The sequence below is a fragment of the Strongylocentrotus purpuratus genome, unplaced genomic scaffold (genome assembly GCF_000002235.5).
Source record: "Strongylocentrotus purpuratus isolate Spur 01 unplaced genomic scaffold, Spur_5.0 spur5_scaffold_5, whole genome shotgun sequence".
NCBI lineage: Eukaryota > Metazoa > Echinodermata > Echinoidea > Camarodonta > Strongylocentrotidae > Strongylocentrotus > Strongylocentrotus purpuratus.
In genome coordinates, this window is record NW_022145611.1 from 12,845,974 (window position 1) to 12,864,381 (window position 18,408).

Sequence of the window (18,408 nt, forward strand, 5' to 3'; positions counted from 1 at the left end):
AGATATAGGGATATGGAGTACAGGATAGAAGTACGGGGGAAGTATGATACTACTTAGGGGTGTAAAAGCATAATATAATAGTGACAAATTATAATTCTATCTTATTAGCAAATTATCTCCCCCCCCCCCTCCATTTATATTTGGGAAATTGTATATACTTATATATTTTTGTTAATCTGAGTACCCTATATTCTGAAATAAATATTGATATGATATAATGCTTACATCTGAATTTGAATCTGAACTCGCCTAACATTTATCTTGTAATTATGATATCTTCAGACATACATTTTACTGTTCAATGAGAAAAATAGTGTCCCCTCAACATCTGGTGAAGGAGAAGGTGGCAAACTTACATTTGCCCCCCCCCCCCCCCCCCACTCTGCCCCATGAACATTGGTTAAACTGTCTAATCAGCACTGCAAATAAAATTCATCAATGTCCACTTACAAACTGTTAAGATGAGCACCAAAACTGACAGAGGAGGAGAAATCTCTCCTTAGAACCCTACTGATATATTACAAATTCAAATTCAAGTTTATTGTCTTGCATTACTCCTCCCCCCCCCTTTTTTTCCTTCTCTCCAAATATGCCCTAATCACAATAAGTTCTTCCGCGCATCCAGTAATATATTAAATTATACTTCAAAAGATGGCTTGCTGATGTGAATACATTTAAGCAATGAATACTTTTCACTTAATATAATTTTGCACGATATACAAAAAATACAACACATGATCACAGGTGCTCTTTTTACAGCAGTATGATATTCAGTAGAAAATGAGGTATTTAAACGTTTCTTGTATCTGGACTTAATTATGAAAGAAACTAATCTGTTAGTTTCAAAGTAGGAATTCATCCATTATCAAAGACATCATTACCTCTTGAAATAAACTAGTGAGGCTATGTGCTTCTACATTATACAACTGGAAGCCAATGCCACAAGTTATTTGTGAACCACAATTTCATCTCTTATTCTTACATCCCACAAAGACTATGTTCCTGAAATTTTAGGTCCATATTTGACTAATTCTTGTTTTACAAAAGGAAAATTCAGATTAACATCTTCGGTTAAACCCGATATTGGACAAAAGCTGGAACCCAGCATCAGGTTTAAATTTTAGTAGTGTAAAGGCCAAAGTTTTTTGATTCAAACAAATGCATTCAGTTAACAGATATGTTTTACACAATGTTAATTTCAATTTTTGTTCAGATACAATAACCTCATTAACTTGTGGTCAGTGCTTTTCATTGCCATGGACTGAATCCACTTGAGGGAGGAAAAATGGCTTAATGACCTATATATTTGTTGGTCCCAATTCAAGTGAATACTTGATCAACAAACTTATATATCTAATATCATGTTCTTGATCGTCTTCCAATTACAAATTTCTCACTTTACACAAAATTTGGGCAAATTTTTATGTTGGTCATTTGGACAAAATACAAACAGGAAGTTGGAATAAACAATTATATTCTCCAACGCCCAAGCACCAATGAGTTACTTGTATACAGCATATAATTTTAACAAATGTCCTGGTCCAGATAACACAGAAATTATGACTACTATTAACCTGGAAATCTTGTAAAATACGAATGATTGAATGAAGAAAAATAGCTTTTCAAACATATTTCATACATTCCTTAGAATTACAGGTAAATTTTACAAGGAAATGCATTGAAATACTGACTAAAATATATATTCAGTCTTCTTGAATAAAACAGAAAACAAAAATCTCAAGAACATACACTTGACATCGACCTGCTTGTATTGACAATGCCAGTGTTGGGTTTTTTTGTTAATTAAACTCTACAAATGATTTACAAATTACGAATCACCTCTAAAATCTAATTGTGATATTTTTAAACAGTTCAAACAAAAAGAAAAAATGTCAGTGTGAACAAATTCAAGTAAAAGATAGAAAAAAGAAAATATAACCATGAACAATAACAGAGATATCTTCCTAATTTTAAAATCATATATCATTGTCATGGCTTGTGTAGATAGATAAATAATTTATTTTACGCACACATGCACTCATATAAATAGGGAATACATAAATAATGATTGTGATAACAGAACACAGTTTTTGTGGCAATTTATTCATGACATTACATGATAATAAGTACAATTGCCACTTTTTGTTTCATTTTGAATAGTCATCAATATTTGAAAAGATCATAGAAATTGCATTTTGAAAGTACAAGAGAATACAGACCACACATTTATCAAAATCAATGATTTTGTCACTCTAGTATACATATGTGCAGTTATCATTGATTAATTCTATGACATGGAAAAACCAATGCAATAATCTATTTACAGTATTTAAAAATAGCAAGTATTTTGATCGTGCAGCTCCTCTACACAATCATACAAAAAGCACTTTTACCACACCGTCCAAATGCAACATTTGCAATAACTGTCTCTATGAAGCAAACAGGGAAATATCTTTTTCTATGTACAAGTACGGTCCATACATGGCAATTCAATGCTCTTTCAGCTTTAATTCATTAACTAATTTCTCCTTTTCATTCTGGAGGGCAGGAGACACTCATTCCTTGGCTTCTTCATGAAAAAAGCACCTTTAAATGAAATCATCTAATACATATTTTACACAGGTACAATGTATATAAAAAGAGGATATAATCGAGGGTTAACTATCTGCAGTCAGTCAAAACATGAAAGCCTCTATGTGGACATAACTTTGGTAGTGGTCTACAATGCACATTTATAAATATAGTGAGGAATAATAAGATATATATCTTGCCAAAGTGCAATAGCAGCCATTAAAAACGTCAGTCTTCTTGATTTATTGATTACCTTTGTCCGCTACGAAGACTTATTTCTGTGATATTTTAATCACAAGGACTTAACAATTTGTCAGATTAATTCATTCTAAAAGTATAAACAAAGATACTATCAAGGGAATGCTAATTCATAATGTTCAATACAATCATTGCATACATGTCTATATCTATAAAATGTCCAATACAAGGGCTTAATGTTTACCATAGCAAGGACAACAACAAAAAGGCATCGCTGTTTCACAAAACTGTCACAAGTACAAGTTCACTGACATCCCACTGGAACCTGTGTAAAATCTAGTACACGCATTTCAATGGGTTGTCTATGAAATTGTACTTACCGGTATAATGATTTCGTGAAATGCTGACCAGATTCTACTGCACGTGTAGACATGATAAGATTAGAAATGGAAGATGTTCTTACTCACCAGCACTCATCAGTGACATAACAACAATAGGGAAATCAAATGAAAGATTACATTTTCTGATTGTTTTCTAATCAAAATGGAAGAAGCACAGGGTACCCTTGATGATTCAATAAAGCAACAAAGAATACATAATCACTACCTTTAATACAGATATCCAGCTACTGCAAAGTTTTGAAGATCTATTGAAAATGTATGTGACAGAGTGACAGACAAGGTGCATTGCACATACCATGTGTCAGGAATGAACTTATGTGCTCTACCAGAATACATTCTACACAATTACAGATACATTTTCACACAAGCCACTTTCTTCAATCAAGAATGACATTTCATTAATAAAACTGCACTAACTCTGCTTTTTACAAATAGAACGTTATATGTTTGATAGGGAATTTAATCAAAGTCTGTGGGTATCTCTAATCCTGGATGGACTGTGACTTGTACATTGTGGTTCAAGCTAAATGCTGGGAAGAAGACACCCTTCATATCCTTGAAGGCCACTGGACCCTGCGCCTTATCATTGACATAGAAGCACAGAACATGCTTATCTAGGTCGAGCAGCACACCTACGACGGAACCGACACCTATACCGCCCTCACACCTATCCGAGTGTGCGTTGTTGTGAATAAACCAGCTTCGGTTGCTGTCAATGTACATGGACCAAGACTTGTCGTCCTTCCCGAGCATGGTGTCCTTGGACGTGTCCAATCGCGCAACGCCAAAGGCAGGGTCTGGATGATTGTCGTACCTGTCGATGGTCACCTCCCAGTAGTGGACACCCTTGGAGAAGCCAACGTTCCCCAAGACAATGCGGTCATCTTGGTTGTTGCAGGTAAGTGTCATGTTCTCGTTGGTGAAGATGATATCCTTGTGGGCTGTCCTAGGGTCAGGATGGAACCAAGCAACTGTGGAGGATAAAGCAAATAATATACATCATTGATTGAAATAAACATAGAGGTAGCAATTAGATTCATGTAATTTATCTTTGAAGTACCCAACAGATTTGAGGACCTGGGAGAATGCCAAAAGCCATGTATGACTTAATTTGGTAGGGTCCATGGACCTAGTAAATTACAAACTGAGAGGAAATAGAGAAGAAAATGATTCCACTGACTGGGGTAACAACAACAAAGTACAAGATATACACTTTATAAATTATCTGGACATTACACCCAATAAGCCTTGGTACATGTCTCAATGCACTGAAAACAATATATCTTGTATTCTATTGACAACATCACTATCAAATTAGCTATCCACCTTCCATTTATTTAGTTCAACTTAATGAACCTTATTGTCTATATCATATCTACCGGTAAGTCATTTTCGATCATTATATACCTGTTCAAGATATTACCACTGCCATCTGTACACAGAGTGGAACACTGCCCTCTGTGCTTACTCTCTGAACAGTCAAAAACAACACCATTTCATGTGCTCATCCTACTGGCTATTCATAAATGAACACAATAGGATAAGGTTCCCAGTGGGGTTGCCTTAAATGAAAAGAATGAACGTCCTTCAAATCTACTACAACAAAGAAGCCTATCAATCGACTCCACCACTGTTAAACCCGTTTGTAATGGTTTGTAATGGTCTGGAATGAGTGAAGAGTTCTGTTGTCAAAGCCAAGCTGTTACCATCTTAACTGTATAAAACAGAGAACAAATAATTCTTGAATAGTTGGCAAAGCAAGCAAATGAGCATATAAGCCAGTGTTCTAAGGTTTTAATAAAACATATTCCAGTCCAACATTAAAATATGATAACAAGATGATGTACTGCAGTTGCTCAGGCTTACAACTATATAATACTCTGTCATTTATATACATACTAGATGTTACAAGATAAGTAGATCATATTATTTATGCACATATTATACATAAAAGAAAATATATGAATTATGTCCTGTACCTATCCTGTATCCAAATATAAATGATTTCAGTATGAACTATTCAAACACAAGGATATTGTAAAGTTACTTAGAGATGCTACTAAACTATGACACGAAATTGAATTAGTGTTGTACAAAAGTTAGCTATATCTACATTAAATTCTAATGTTATTTATCAATGTATTATTTCATTAATGACCCCTTCTAACAACCACACACATAACTAAAGGAGAAGGACATTAAAGCCTGTCCTGTGAAAGAGAGAAGAATATACTTAATGAAATAATTATTTCTATTTCTCGTACAAAATTTCTCTATCCTACATGGCAACTTGATGACATAATGTCATCTATCTGCCTTCTGATTATGTTATCAGAGCATTCCTAGCAGAAACTGTGAGAATGTCTTTTCACTTAGCAGTACTCTGAATTACAATCACACAAAATGGTTTTACAATCCAGAGACATACACTAGAATAACCATTTATGCAGCAGTATTGCCTTTTATCCTATAAATTACATGTAAGAAAAATCCAGTATAATATGCTCCCACGAAATAAGATGAAGCATTAAATCTCAGTAAAATTTTGATTTCCAATTTCAAATGTTTCCTTCTTTTATTCATCCAATTAAGGCTGCCATTTAAAAAGGAAAATAGGAAAAACATGTCGACCATGTCTTTGTTGTGGCAATGCCTCTATTAGATTGTGCAAATCCTATTTTCTAATCCTATCAACGTGTGTGTATAGTTAAGCTGCTTGAAGAAAGGTGCTATATCTTACTCCAGAGACCTATTCTATTAGTAACAAGATAAAGTAAGTCAAATACTTTATTCAAATGGCACAAGCTTGCCTTATTCTCTAAGAGTGAGAGTGAGAGAGAGAGAATGAGAGAGAGAAAGAGAGAGAGAGAGAGAGAAGAGAAGAGAGGGGGAGAAAGAGGAGTGAGAAGAGAGAAAAGAAGAAAAAAAAAAGACAGAGAGAGATAGATAGAAGAATGGGGCAGAGGGAGGAGAAAGAAGGGTAGAACAGGAGAGAGAGAGAGAGAGAGAGAGAGAGAGAGAGAGAGAGAGAGAGAGATAGTCAGAAAGGTGACTATGTCCCAGAATCTACTCATTCATGTATGTTGTTGCTAGGATAGCAACATGGGCATTCACGATAAGAAGCTGATTGATGACAAAGTTTGTACTCCAAGAGAAGCCTACAAATTACGATCCCCTACTGCGAAGACATAATAGAAGGAAGCACTTGAAGCTAAAGGGACAGGATGGGTGGGGGAATCAGAGTGTAAACAGAGTGGGGTTGGCACGGGGAGGATCAAGGGTTAAGAAAAGCCATGGGCTTTTCTGATTTTTTTTTTAAAGAGAAGAACAACAGAAAGATACAGAATACAGAAACTTTCTTTGAATACAATGGGCATTCTTTAAAAAAAGGAGAATAAAAGGCAAACCCTATCAGAGAATATCCTATTAACTTTCAAATGATAGACATATTGTAACTTCAGGCAGAGAAGTCAGGATATTACCTAGCAGTTTGTTATCGATTGGAAGAACTAGTTGACACCCCAGTAACATCACAAGGCTGACTCAAAACTGACCAACAACAAACATAATTTTGGCCATGCAGGCAAATTATGTAATATGTTTTGTCCAGTGTGTTAACAGTTAGGTGTCATTCGCATTGATGAAATTGGGGTATGTGATTATGGTCAAGACATGTTTCCTTTACATTTACTACAAAAAACAATAATGTCACCAAAGCGAAACAATTAAATCTATACAGAGATAAAATATGGAGATAAAATGACAATACTAAGGTATACAGATATAAAATTCATGACAATTTGAAGGGAAATATTAAGAAACTTAAAAGGACAAGAATAGCATTGTACTATCAAAAGTAATTGCCTTAGCACATATCAAGGCATATGTTAACAGATGAAGAAGAAAAATCTGTAGTTGTCACTGGTAAAAAAAAAATTGCATTCATCATATACAAGTCACTGGACAAAACACAATACAAGGAAAACAATATAAATTGGATTGAAAGTATAGAGTGTTATATGTAGGATAAGAATCATAATGAATAAACAATTCATCATAGTGATATACTTATATCTGGATTATTTGAAGTCATTAAATTGTTAGACCAGTTCACAATTGTGGAGCAGAATAGGGGTTTGTGTGTGTGTGAGAAAGAGAGAGAGAGACAGAGACAGAGTGAAAGAGAAAGAGAGAGATAGAGGGAGAGAAAGAGAGAGAGACAGTGAGATGGACAGAGAGATCAAGAGAGCTACGGGAGAAGTAAACAGTCATAGGAGAGGGAGAGATAGAGGGAAAAGAAAAGACAGAGAGAGAAAAGAAGATAGAGACAAGCAGACAGATGTATAGACAGAAAATTACACAGACAAAAATGGATAAAGAGATATTGTAGACAGGGAAAGACAAAATTATCCCTTGATCTTGTGTTAACAATGATAATATGTGGATGTTACGGTAAAGTAAATATCTTGATATTTTGGTCAGTGGTCAACAATTACAATATGTGGTAGTTGTGTTAAAGTAAAGAAAATATCTCTATATTGTGGTCAGCACTCGGCATGCATTGTTTAGTAAAATTATTCAACCTCCATTTTCCCTGTTCCTCACACAATCTATTGAGAGACAATGTATAAAAATTAATAATTAAGACTCAGAAATGGATGATCTTATTGATAGATTTGTTATAAAGTAGTGACCCTGTTGAAGAAAATGTGAATTGTGAAAATATAGGGTCCAGAAATCCTGCCTGACCTTACCCATGTAACTTCTTCCAGTGAACATACAAACTCTTGAACTGAACAAGCTGATTCCTAAACAAAACAAACATTTACAACATCATACTTTTTCAGTTCTTCTTGGCATGGGCATGCAGGACAAATTAATTATACAGGTAAATTACTTGTAACCAATTTCTAAAATGATGCTGTCTCTATGGAGAGAAATACATAAATGAACAGATGGACACATGGACAAGCAAAGTAAGTAAAACAGAACAAAAAGCAATGAAAAATTGTTAGGGGAGTCAACATGATGCAAATTTGATATTTGTTTTGTTTTGTTTTGTTTTGGCTTTGTTTGGTTCTTTATGAATTATTAGGCATTACAAGCAGACCAAAAATTAGTTTATTATTCGCAATTAGAAGAAACCTTGACAGGGTAACACCAAAGCTGATGCTATTAAACTATATACCAGATTGTCTCCACAGAGTTTTATCAAGTTTATGAAATAAAAGTTAGGATTTTATGCATTGGAAACTTCCTTAAATGATAGCTTTGGTAAATATTCAATTGAACTATTTCTTCATGCCTTATTAAGACAAGTTAACTAAATCTTGTATTCTTCAAAATCGAGGTCAGTGTTTATGTAAATAGCCAACCTGATTATATCTAAAGCTTCACGAAAGACAAAAACAAAAACAAAAACAGACACAAAATTAAAAAAAAACTAAATGGGGGGGGGGGGTATTTACTTTCATGCACATAGTCTAGTCCATATGGTACTGTTGACTTTTCAACATTAATACAATTATTTTAGTTCAAAGACAAAACTATACCAGATTTTTTTCTTCAAGCACATCAAAGGACAAACTACAGCAACAGAAGTCACAACAAAAGCTGATACCCTCTGATTCTAAACACCTCTCAAGTACAAACAACTAGGGCAAGTCAACCCATAGCCTACAGGAACTGCAACATCCCTGTGTAAAGCCTATGGAAAATGAGGGACTATAGCACTCAACAGGTTAACAATTACCTTCTGCTGTTTGCAGGCAGATGGTCTCACTGTATTCCCCTTCACCCGCGTGGTTGTAGGCCTTGACGCGGGAATGGTACGTACTGTCAAAGTGCAGGCCGTCAACTGTGCACATGGTTTCACGCCCACAGTACACCTCCTGTAACGAATAACAAAGACAGCAAGAAATGAGTCAGCCCCATTCAGATTACAGAAATTCATTGCAAGACTTCATGAAAATCATATAGCTTTCATTATTAGTAATTAATTTTTTTCTCTAATCTCAATGTTGTCTAATGAAATCTTGTATAACCAAATATCAAGTAGCAAAATGCATGTTTTTTCAGTTGTGAATGAAACTTGATAGAAAAATTTATCATAAGTAGATTAATCTTCATATGATGTTGATTTCCTCTGGGTATTTCCCCTTTCACCTTATGAAGATTCTTTCTACAATTTTTGTTTTTAATAAAAGAAGTTTCAAATAAATTACCTCTCATCTGAACAGGATATAAGTAATATCTAGGGATCATAAGGGAAATATTTATTTTTTACAACTTCCTAACTATCAAGAACCCACAAACACTTTGCAGGACAAGCTTCATTCCTCTGGAGTCCCAAGAGGTGGCAAATGTTGTTTTTATTTCCTCTCCTCTCTTAAAAAAAATTACAAAGGTATTGTGATGTTCAAGGCATTGGAGAATTGAAGTGCTCCACTACTTCTGTGGATGATTCACAAAGTGAAAGAGGGTGTGATATTCCCAATAATTGTATGAACTAATGACAATAACTGTGAAACCCATTCTTCTACCCTTTATGTCTAGTGTTGATTTGATTGTACAGATCTGCTTTGACAGCATGTCCATCACAAGACATTGAAGCATGATGCTGGGAATTTTTTTTTTGCATAGTGAAGTATCTATATATGTCCCTCTGCCCTTCAAGATTACAGATGTAACCTTCCTGTTCATTTAAAATGTCTGCATCAACTTGTTCATACAAAAGTTACTGAAATAACCTTGACAAGGAACTTTAGGTTTATATTTCTTTGTTTCATTGTTTTCAATTTAAAGTTATAGTGCAGTGATAAAGTCAGACCTGTATAGAAAGACGGCCACAGATAGTGGTCATTAGACACAGGGGGTCTTTATAAACAGGTTTACTTTAACATATATTTCATGAGAAAAACTGTTTCAAGGGATACAAAATGTGGTCTTTCTAAACAGGTGGTCACTATGTACAGCAGGTTCGACTGATAGTTGCCCAGAACTGTTTTAAACGAGGATTTCATCTATAAACAAAGAAAACTTAATCAATTAAAATTAGAAAATATAACTAACCCTGAACTCTCCATTATTGCCATCATCCAGCTCCAGTACATAGCCTTCTACCCAGCTGGATGGATGGGCCTGCCAAGCTATGGTCACGCTGTTGTTCTCTGCACTGCAGTCAGATGGGATGATGCTGGGTGCTTCAGGTGCTGCAAAACACAACAAACGAAGGTTGGGTAAACTATGATAGTGAGTAAAGTATCTATATAAGAGTTGAGAGTGATTAGGCTCTTGAAAGTCGAAGCTGTGAAAGAGCAAGGTATATCAAATGTGAAAGTTACTCCAGTGGAAATTTTACTACTCTGTAGAAAATGAAATAGCCTCTGTAAATGACAACAGAAAACAATTTCAACGCAATGGGGCACCTTTTAGTTTTATACTGAACTATACTGAATAAACTAGAATTTATTATAGAAAGATTTTAAACATGCCGGAGGAGGAATTATTAGGACTTGGTCTAAATTGGGAAGTGAAAATTCTTCAGGAATCAAACAAGATTGTTAAAAAGATAATTACTTCATCATTTTAATGCAATTTATCTTATCCATATCACATGCATTGCGATTTTCTTATTGGGCATTCTCTAACCTGCAGTCATATTTAATGATATACATTCACTACAACATATACAAGTCAAATGCCATTTACATTCACAAGTGACTGAAATAGACAAACACATACTTTACACACTAGCATCAATTATAGATCAAGATAAAAAAAGAATGTGTAAATGAAAAGAAACTATCTAAGAAGTGCAAGTTAGAAACCATTATGACGCAAATATCCACTAGGCAAAATAATAATCGCTAAAACTCTATTGAAACAACTTGCAAGTACACGAAAGGAAAGCTTAGATATATGAATAATTTAATTTCAGGTTGACTTTTTTTATTCATCTGCTGAAAATGATATGCAAGGAAGAGCCCATATATTACACTGAAAATACATATTTACAGTGTTTAAAGTTTCAGAAAATATTAACCTGTTTTTCACTTAAAAATCATGGCTGCTTGCGTATTGGTTAACAAAATCTGAAAGCATTAGATGGAAATACTATTTCAATTCAATTCAGAGCAAAAAGGTTTTTAAACAAGATGAAAAAGATTCTGACTATGGAAAACATAAGACGAAACATCATCTGCGAGACATGAAAACATGATATGACAGGACGGCGGCTCACCACGAAGAACAAAGGCTGCAAGTCTAAACCATGAATGAAAAATGAAGATGACACAGAGATGCAAATACACAAGACACTGAAACAAGAAACAAAATGTAGAGCGGGAAAGGGGATAGCCGGTACACAGAGTGCGAGGATCGACCACCGTCGGATCAATGCAAGGTATCATGCTCTTCTGTCCCCTATCGGAGGCAGGGTGCTATTGATACAAGTTGTCTGCCAAACTACGATCATCGAGTTACCCCCCAACGGTGGCATCTTACGGCTAGCGATAGATGGGGATTTTTTTTGTTTTTGCTGAATGTCAAGAGAAAGCTGTTCAGAATGGAATGGGGGAATCTATAAAAGGTGCATCCATACAAAGGTATTTTTAGCCATATAGTTGCCAAAGAAATCGAGGTGTCACCAAATTTTGAACAAGGAATCCCAGATACATCTACATGTAATGACACTAATTTCAATAATAGTCACCTTTTTCATGTTTCATATTTTAAAAAGTGATTTTTTCCCCCCTTCTTTTTCTTCCCCTCCCCCCCCCCCCTAAAAAGAAGAATTGTTTTCAAATAGGAAAGTGCCCTTCCAACACTCCCTACATGTCGGAGACGATGAGTTTGTCTTGGCAAAACGTTAAATTGCTTGTTTTCGTTGATATCTATAGAGTATATTGAGCCACTTGACAAAAATATCTGCATTGATATTATCTCTGGGATTTCTGCTTTAAAATTTGTACATTTTCTTTATTTGGTTCAGAAATCTAAAAAAGAAAAAAGTTTTCCAATCAAATCAGGATAAAATCTGGTATGGATCCATTCTAAGTCCTTCAGCAAGAAACCAGAGGAAACTGAAAACACAAGGTTTGGGTGGAACGATCGATACTTGGTGAAGGGGAAAGTATGACAGGATGGAGAAGAATCAGACATCAGCAACAGTAGGCAAAAACAGATCAGATTCACCTAGATCTGTGAGTACCGGGGGTGTAATTTAAACGTATAAAGGCAATGGCAGTTAGGGGTTGTGACAGCAAAGAGGTTAAACTATGCCACTGGCATGGCTAGGAGTCTTCACTGTAATGTCAAAAGTGAAGGGATGGGTTAACCCATTGACTCCCAGTCCCCATGGAAGAGGTACATGTATGTTCAGCTCTGAGGCTACTTGAATTGGATAGTTTGAAAATACATGTTACAAGTTACTTCCGAAGTCCCCATGGTAAAAAATAGAAGTAAAATATTTTTAAAAAAGTCAATGGCTTGTAAGACCAAGGGAGGTTAAATATATGCTAGTGGCACAGATAGGAGTCTACACTTTAATGTCAGAAGTGAAGTGTTTGAAGAAGAAAACTATCTCTTTTACTCTAAAGAGTCTTAAATTAAACATCTCATTGAAAATTGAAACTGGTTGCAATAACCTCCAAGTGGAGAAAATCAAATACAAAACAGAAAACAATATCACAGCGTAGGAACAAATGAAACATCAAAAATAATATACAAAAGAACAATTGTTACAAGGATACCAAACAAACATCACATTGTAAACTGATTTCAAACAGAAAATGATTGCACAGGAAAAAAAACTGATCTACCTAGACAAAACAAACATTTATATTGTATTGGATGCAGCTTCAAAAAATCCTATGAAATCATTTTTTTTTAACTGAAAGCCCAAACTCCAATCGATGTAGAATCTTACAAGAATAAGAGCTTCAGTTGAAATTGAAAAAACTTTGGAAATTATTCACTCTAAATCATTGAAACTTGAAAGTAAGTATTTCCACTTGCCTATACATTGCTCATTTTTCTATAAACTTTCTGGGATGTCTTTTTCTAGTATTTTCATTCAAAGGACTATTTTCATATCAAAATGTTAATAAATAGTATCTTTTAAAAATTATCTTTGGTAAATGGTTTATGTGTATGTAAAAACCGATACATGAGACTAAAACTAACTAATTATTTATAACTCTGATAAAAGAAAATATTATCAAATCTTAAACGAACAATCCTATAAACAGTTCATGACCTCCCCTATACAAAATCATATTCAGCTCTTGTAGATGTACATGTAAAGGCCCAAGCGATAAATATCAACAGAAACTGCTAATAAGGACTTTTGACTAATACATGCAGCATAATCAATGGTCTAGTTATGAGTCTTACCCTTAGTCATGTCCACACCTTCAATGTGCAAAACAATAGACAAAACCAGAAAAACACAATTTAACACAAAAAATTGAAATTTTCAACACCCTGCACGCACAAAATCTGAGAAACAAAAGTTCAAACAAATCAAGGACTCGAAGGAGGACTGCTTTAAGCAGACAGTACATAATTTGGGAAACACATTACACATACAGAATGCTGATGAAATGTAACATGTTTCAATTTAGATATTTTTGTGACTTCATCCACATTACAAAATGATACTGATCTTATCTAAAATATCTTAGATATCTTACCTAAAATTCCTGAGATTAATACATTGTTCAGTAATCTTGAATACAAATATCAATTTATAAACATTTTGCCTTTGACAGCAAGTATCTAGTTCATTTTACCAAGAAGGAGAGGGGGGGGCTAGAGGGGGGGGGGGGTAATTTTTCCATTGAGATTGTTTTTACAGTTTCCTGACCATTTTTGTTTGAAAACTAAATTTATTCAGAGGGACATGTTTGATAGATCCCCCCCCCCCCCCACACGCACACATCACTAGCTGGATTCACCCCCTCTTGAATGATTTTAATTACATAACAGTTCAAGAGTTACAATCATATCCTAATACCGGTAGTCACAAAACAGGCAATATATTCTATAGTTTGCTTTCTTTTTTCCCCCAAATTGTAGTTGCGTGCTTGTTCTGTCATCTACAGGTATGCGAAAGTTGAGCTCCGCCTTAAATCCCAATGAATTGTCAATTCTTTAGATTTTAAGCCAAGCTCAAATCAACAGGCACTGCTGGTAATGACACGGAGATGACAATCAAATGTCTTCATGAAACCTAAATATTTACTGCAACTTTCAGGGCAGTTCAACTTTGATAGAGGGAACCCACTTTTTTCATTCCAGAGGCTGTTTCCTTGGAACAAATCGACATGTCATAAACAACCACTCAGCTGCAAAAGATTTTGCTCCCAGCCCTAACATGGCATAAATATAAGACCCCTTTCTCATTACAAACGTGGACTACGGGTCGTGAGCCATGGTGTGAACCAGAAAAGACCTCTTATTATTATCATCGCCCTGTTTCATAAAACTTGTTATCAATAACATCTGTCACAGATCTATGATAAATCTGCTAACACGCAATCAAATGCAAGGACTTCAGTAGCTTAAAACAATTATCGTATATTATTATTGATAACAATTTTTATGAAAAAGGGCCCTGCAGTCAATTGGCAAGTTTTACGTGAAGACTCCCTTTAGAAGGTCCCATTGCCTTTACACTTTAATATGAGTTCACATACTCACAAATTTCTCCCTGTATAACATAGTCCCCACTCTATGTTACACATAAAAGGAGACCAGTTTGAACCCCTTTCCGAGTGCAAAAATGTCCTCTCTAATCAAATCAATGTTAATGGTACAAGAAATAGCACAGTCTAGCAAGTAGCATGCACAAGATGGTGCTACATCCAGTTGAACACCCGTACCAGGTGCTACAAGGTTCATCATTTTGAATCATCGTGGCATGGCACTCTATAGGGTGGACAGGGTGGACAGGATGGACATTGTCGCGTTCTCACCTCAGAGATAGCGCGACCTAGTGCGTGCTGGATCATGCTATATCCCTTGTAATGTGAACAGGGTTCAGGATAGGGCGTGCCATATGGAGGACCCACACTGCCACCAGAACACCCAAACAAACAGTGACAGACAAGGTGTGAGGGTGTTGAGCATACCGACACGATCTCTACTCCCCTGGCCTGAGGGGGACTGACGAGCTAGGGTGCAGCTAGGGGTTGGTGGTTAAGTGGTGCATTCACATAGAAAGAACAAGTATTACAAGAGCCTTATAGCCCTGGAAATAATTTGTCAAGTAAAGAATTTTATTTGCATGATTGACATCCAGTCTTGGGTTTTTCAAGGAACGTTTCTCCTGACATAGCATCTTTGATAGGTAATGATACGTTGTTAGCTGCCTACAAGAAGGCCATTCCTGTCAATGACACTACACAGGCATGGTTGCATTCTTGAGGACAGCCGACATGTTAACTTTCAAATGTCTGATTATGATAATTTGATGTCTTTTATGGATTTCCTGGGAAGAAATAATTGGACATTGTTCAGGTACAATGTACATAAGCCTTTACTGTAAATGATAAAATGTAATTCAACTATATTTCCAGAAAGAAGCAATTAACATACTTTTCTGGACAATAGCCTAAAGATACTTTCTTCTACTTTTACTGAAATGCCTTGGGGTAAAAGTGATATTAAAGAGAAAGGTAGTGGTGTTTGAGAATGCACTGAGAAATGTCGTAAGATGGTATCAGATAAACAATCCAAGTTTCAGAATTGAATTTCATCTCTTGGCTCAATTTGTCACAATGTATGTATATGTATACAATATTCCTTATCTGTATCTACATTAGTATTATTCACACTGCTGGAAAAAAACTGCCTCTGAAACTTGGACTTCACTACAATATAAATTTTGTTTGGACTTGTTGAATGTAATTTAGGGTACTCGTAAGACCTAGGTATTCATGTTACCATCAATAAGACACAATCATTTTGTTTTCAATCAGTTCTATGACAATACTGAAAGATAAAGAATCATATATCAAAAGACAAGTTTTTCAATGATTTTTCAATAGCAAATTAAAGGTTTAGAGGGCTCACTTTGATTAATTCTATCCCTGATCATAATGGTCAAATCTGTGTCAGCTAGTGCTTCTTTTGGTCATGTCATAAAAAGTTAATTTATTAGAAATGGCGGATACTAGGGACAACGATTCATTAGAAGTGTGACAATGACCTTTGTACACCATATCCCTCAATTAGAAAAAAATCCATTGTACAAACAGCAATTAGTATCATTGCAAGTAAATAAATTAATGGGATATATGGGTCCCACAATGGTCACTTAATCTCAATAAAAGTTGAGTGCATAAAGGATTACTTGCATCCACATGCATTAGGTTATTAGGATTCTAGCAATTATGGCAATGTATGAAGCTGGATAGGTTACCCACCTATATAATCCTTATAAGTCCAATTGAATATCAAGAGTAATTAACCTCTCAAATAACAGACATCATCAATATTATATTCATGCATCGTTCTGCCAATTTACAAAGATCAACAATTTCTGTTTCATTAAAAAGAAAAATTATGTGCCTACTCTCTTTTTCGTTGCCAGTGAGGAAATCTAATTAAGAAAAAAGGAGTGCCTGTATATTTAATTTCTTGTCTCTTATCACTGGGGTCTTTACTGTTTTTATGTAAATTGTTGAAATTGAGCCTTAAACTTGCCATGATGATATTTCAATCGGAAAAGAAGAAATTTGAAAACTTCCAGAAATCACAAAAAGTTTCTGTTTAAGTAATGTTTTTTCCCAATTGCAATTCATGAAAATGTTTTAACAGACATTAATGTTTAATAGAAATGTCATGTAACATGATAGTTAATGGACATAGCCTTTGATGATATAATATGTATTCATAAATTGCCCTAAAAAATGTTTTTGGAGAACGGCTATGATTGGATTATATACACCATTACTTCAAATTCAATCAAACACAATTATTCCAATCTCCTTCAGCCCATGCAGAGACAAGCAAAAATTAATACCAGAAAAAAATGACCAATTAGAATACTTGGGGTGAGGTACAACCAGGGTAGAAGCTAAATTGGGCCCAAACCGAAACCAAGAGACACTCACGTTTCATCTCTTTGAAGTTGAGCCTTTCTATTGATTGAATGGCGGGGGCGCTGTCTAGGGTCAGGTCAAACTCAGGAGCAACCCTTGCCTGGAGGAGTAGTTCCTTATCCCAGGATTCCTCAGACATCTGCGCCCGTTGGACCAGCGCTCCGGAGACCTGAAATGGAAAAAAAAAATTGATGTAAAGATTGGATGGAGAAGAGTTATTAACCATTTGGACTCCCATAGGAAAGAAATGAGCCTGCCGCATACTCCTGCGGCAGACCTGCCGCAGACAGTCATCTTTTTCACATGCAAATTAGTTTTGCCGCAGACTTGCCGCAGACTTGCCGCATACTCTTTCAGTATGATGAAGAGTCTGCGGCAAGTCTGCCGCAGACTTGCTGCAGACTTGCGGCAGACTTGCCGCATACTCTTTCAGTATGATGAAGAGTCTGCGGCAGACCTGCCGCAGACTTGCTGCAGACCTGCCGCATACTCTTTCAGTATGATGAAGAGTCTGCGGCAGACCTGCCGCAGACTTGCTGCAGACCTGCCGCATACTCTTTCAGTATGATGAAGAGTCTGCGGCAGACCTGCCGCAGACTTGCTGCAGACCTGCCGCATACTCTTTCAGTATGATGAAGAGTCTGCGGCAGGTCTGCCGCAGACTTGCCGCATACTCTTTCAGTATGATGAAGAGTCTGCGGCAGACCTGCCGCAGACTTGCTGCAGACCTGCCGCATACTCTTTCAGTATGATGAAGAGTCTGCGGCAGGTCTGCCGCAGACTCTTCATCATACTGAAAGAGTATGCGGCAAGTCTGCGGCAAGTCTGCGGCAAAACTAATTTGCATGTGAAAAAGATGACTGTCTGCGGCAGGTCTGCCGCAGACTTGCCGCAGACTTGCCGCATACTCTTTCAGTATGATGAAGAGACCTGCTGCAGACCTGCCGCATACTCTTTCATATCCAGTACGTGGCAATAAAGTATGCATGTAGAAGAACCAGTGATAAACTGATTGATACTTCATAATCGATATTGGCAATATCGATATTACCAATTAGGTAATACCAATATATATCGATATTACCAATTAGGTATATTCTATTCTCAATTGTATTAACTTCATCACATTG

General features: G+C 35.9%; 1 protein-coding gene across 4 annotated transcripts in view; it reads right to left on the reverse strand.

The window, feature by feature from the left end:
* Window positions 1-660: 660 nt before the first annotated feature.
* LOC100890735 (E3 ubiquitin-protein ligase TRIM9) overlaps window positions 661-18,408 on the reverse strand; it is a 58,558-nt gene continuing 40,810 nt past the window's right edge. For 2 of the 4 annotated variants that reach the window (XM_030998928.1, XM_030998929.1), the window contains exons 5-10: window positions 17,291-17,447; window positions 13,566-13,583; window positions 10,242-10,381; window positions 8,923-9,061; window positions 7,925-7,978; window positions 661-4,141 (exon numbers count right to left, since the gene is read on the reverse strand). In XM_030998928.1, coding sequence (XP_030854788.1) covers window positions 3,630-4,141; window positions 7,925-7,978; window positions 8,923-9,061; window positions 10,242-10,381; window positions 13,566-13,583; window positions 17,291-17,447 — 1,020 coding nt within the window. In that variant the 3' untranslated portion in view covers window positions 661-3,629. The remainder of the gene's footprint in view (window positions 4,142-7,924; window positions 7,979-8,922; window positions 9,062-10,241; window positions 10,382-13,565; window positions 13,584-17,290; window positions 17,448-18,408) is intronic. The other 2 variants (XM_030998930.1, XM_030998931.1) reach the window with 2 other exon arrangements.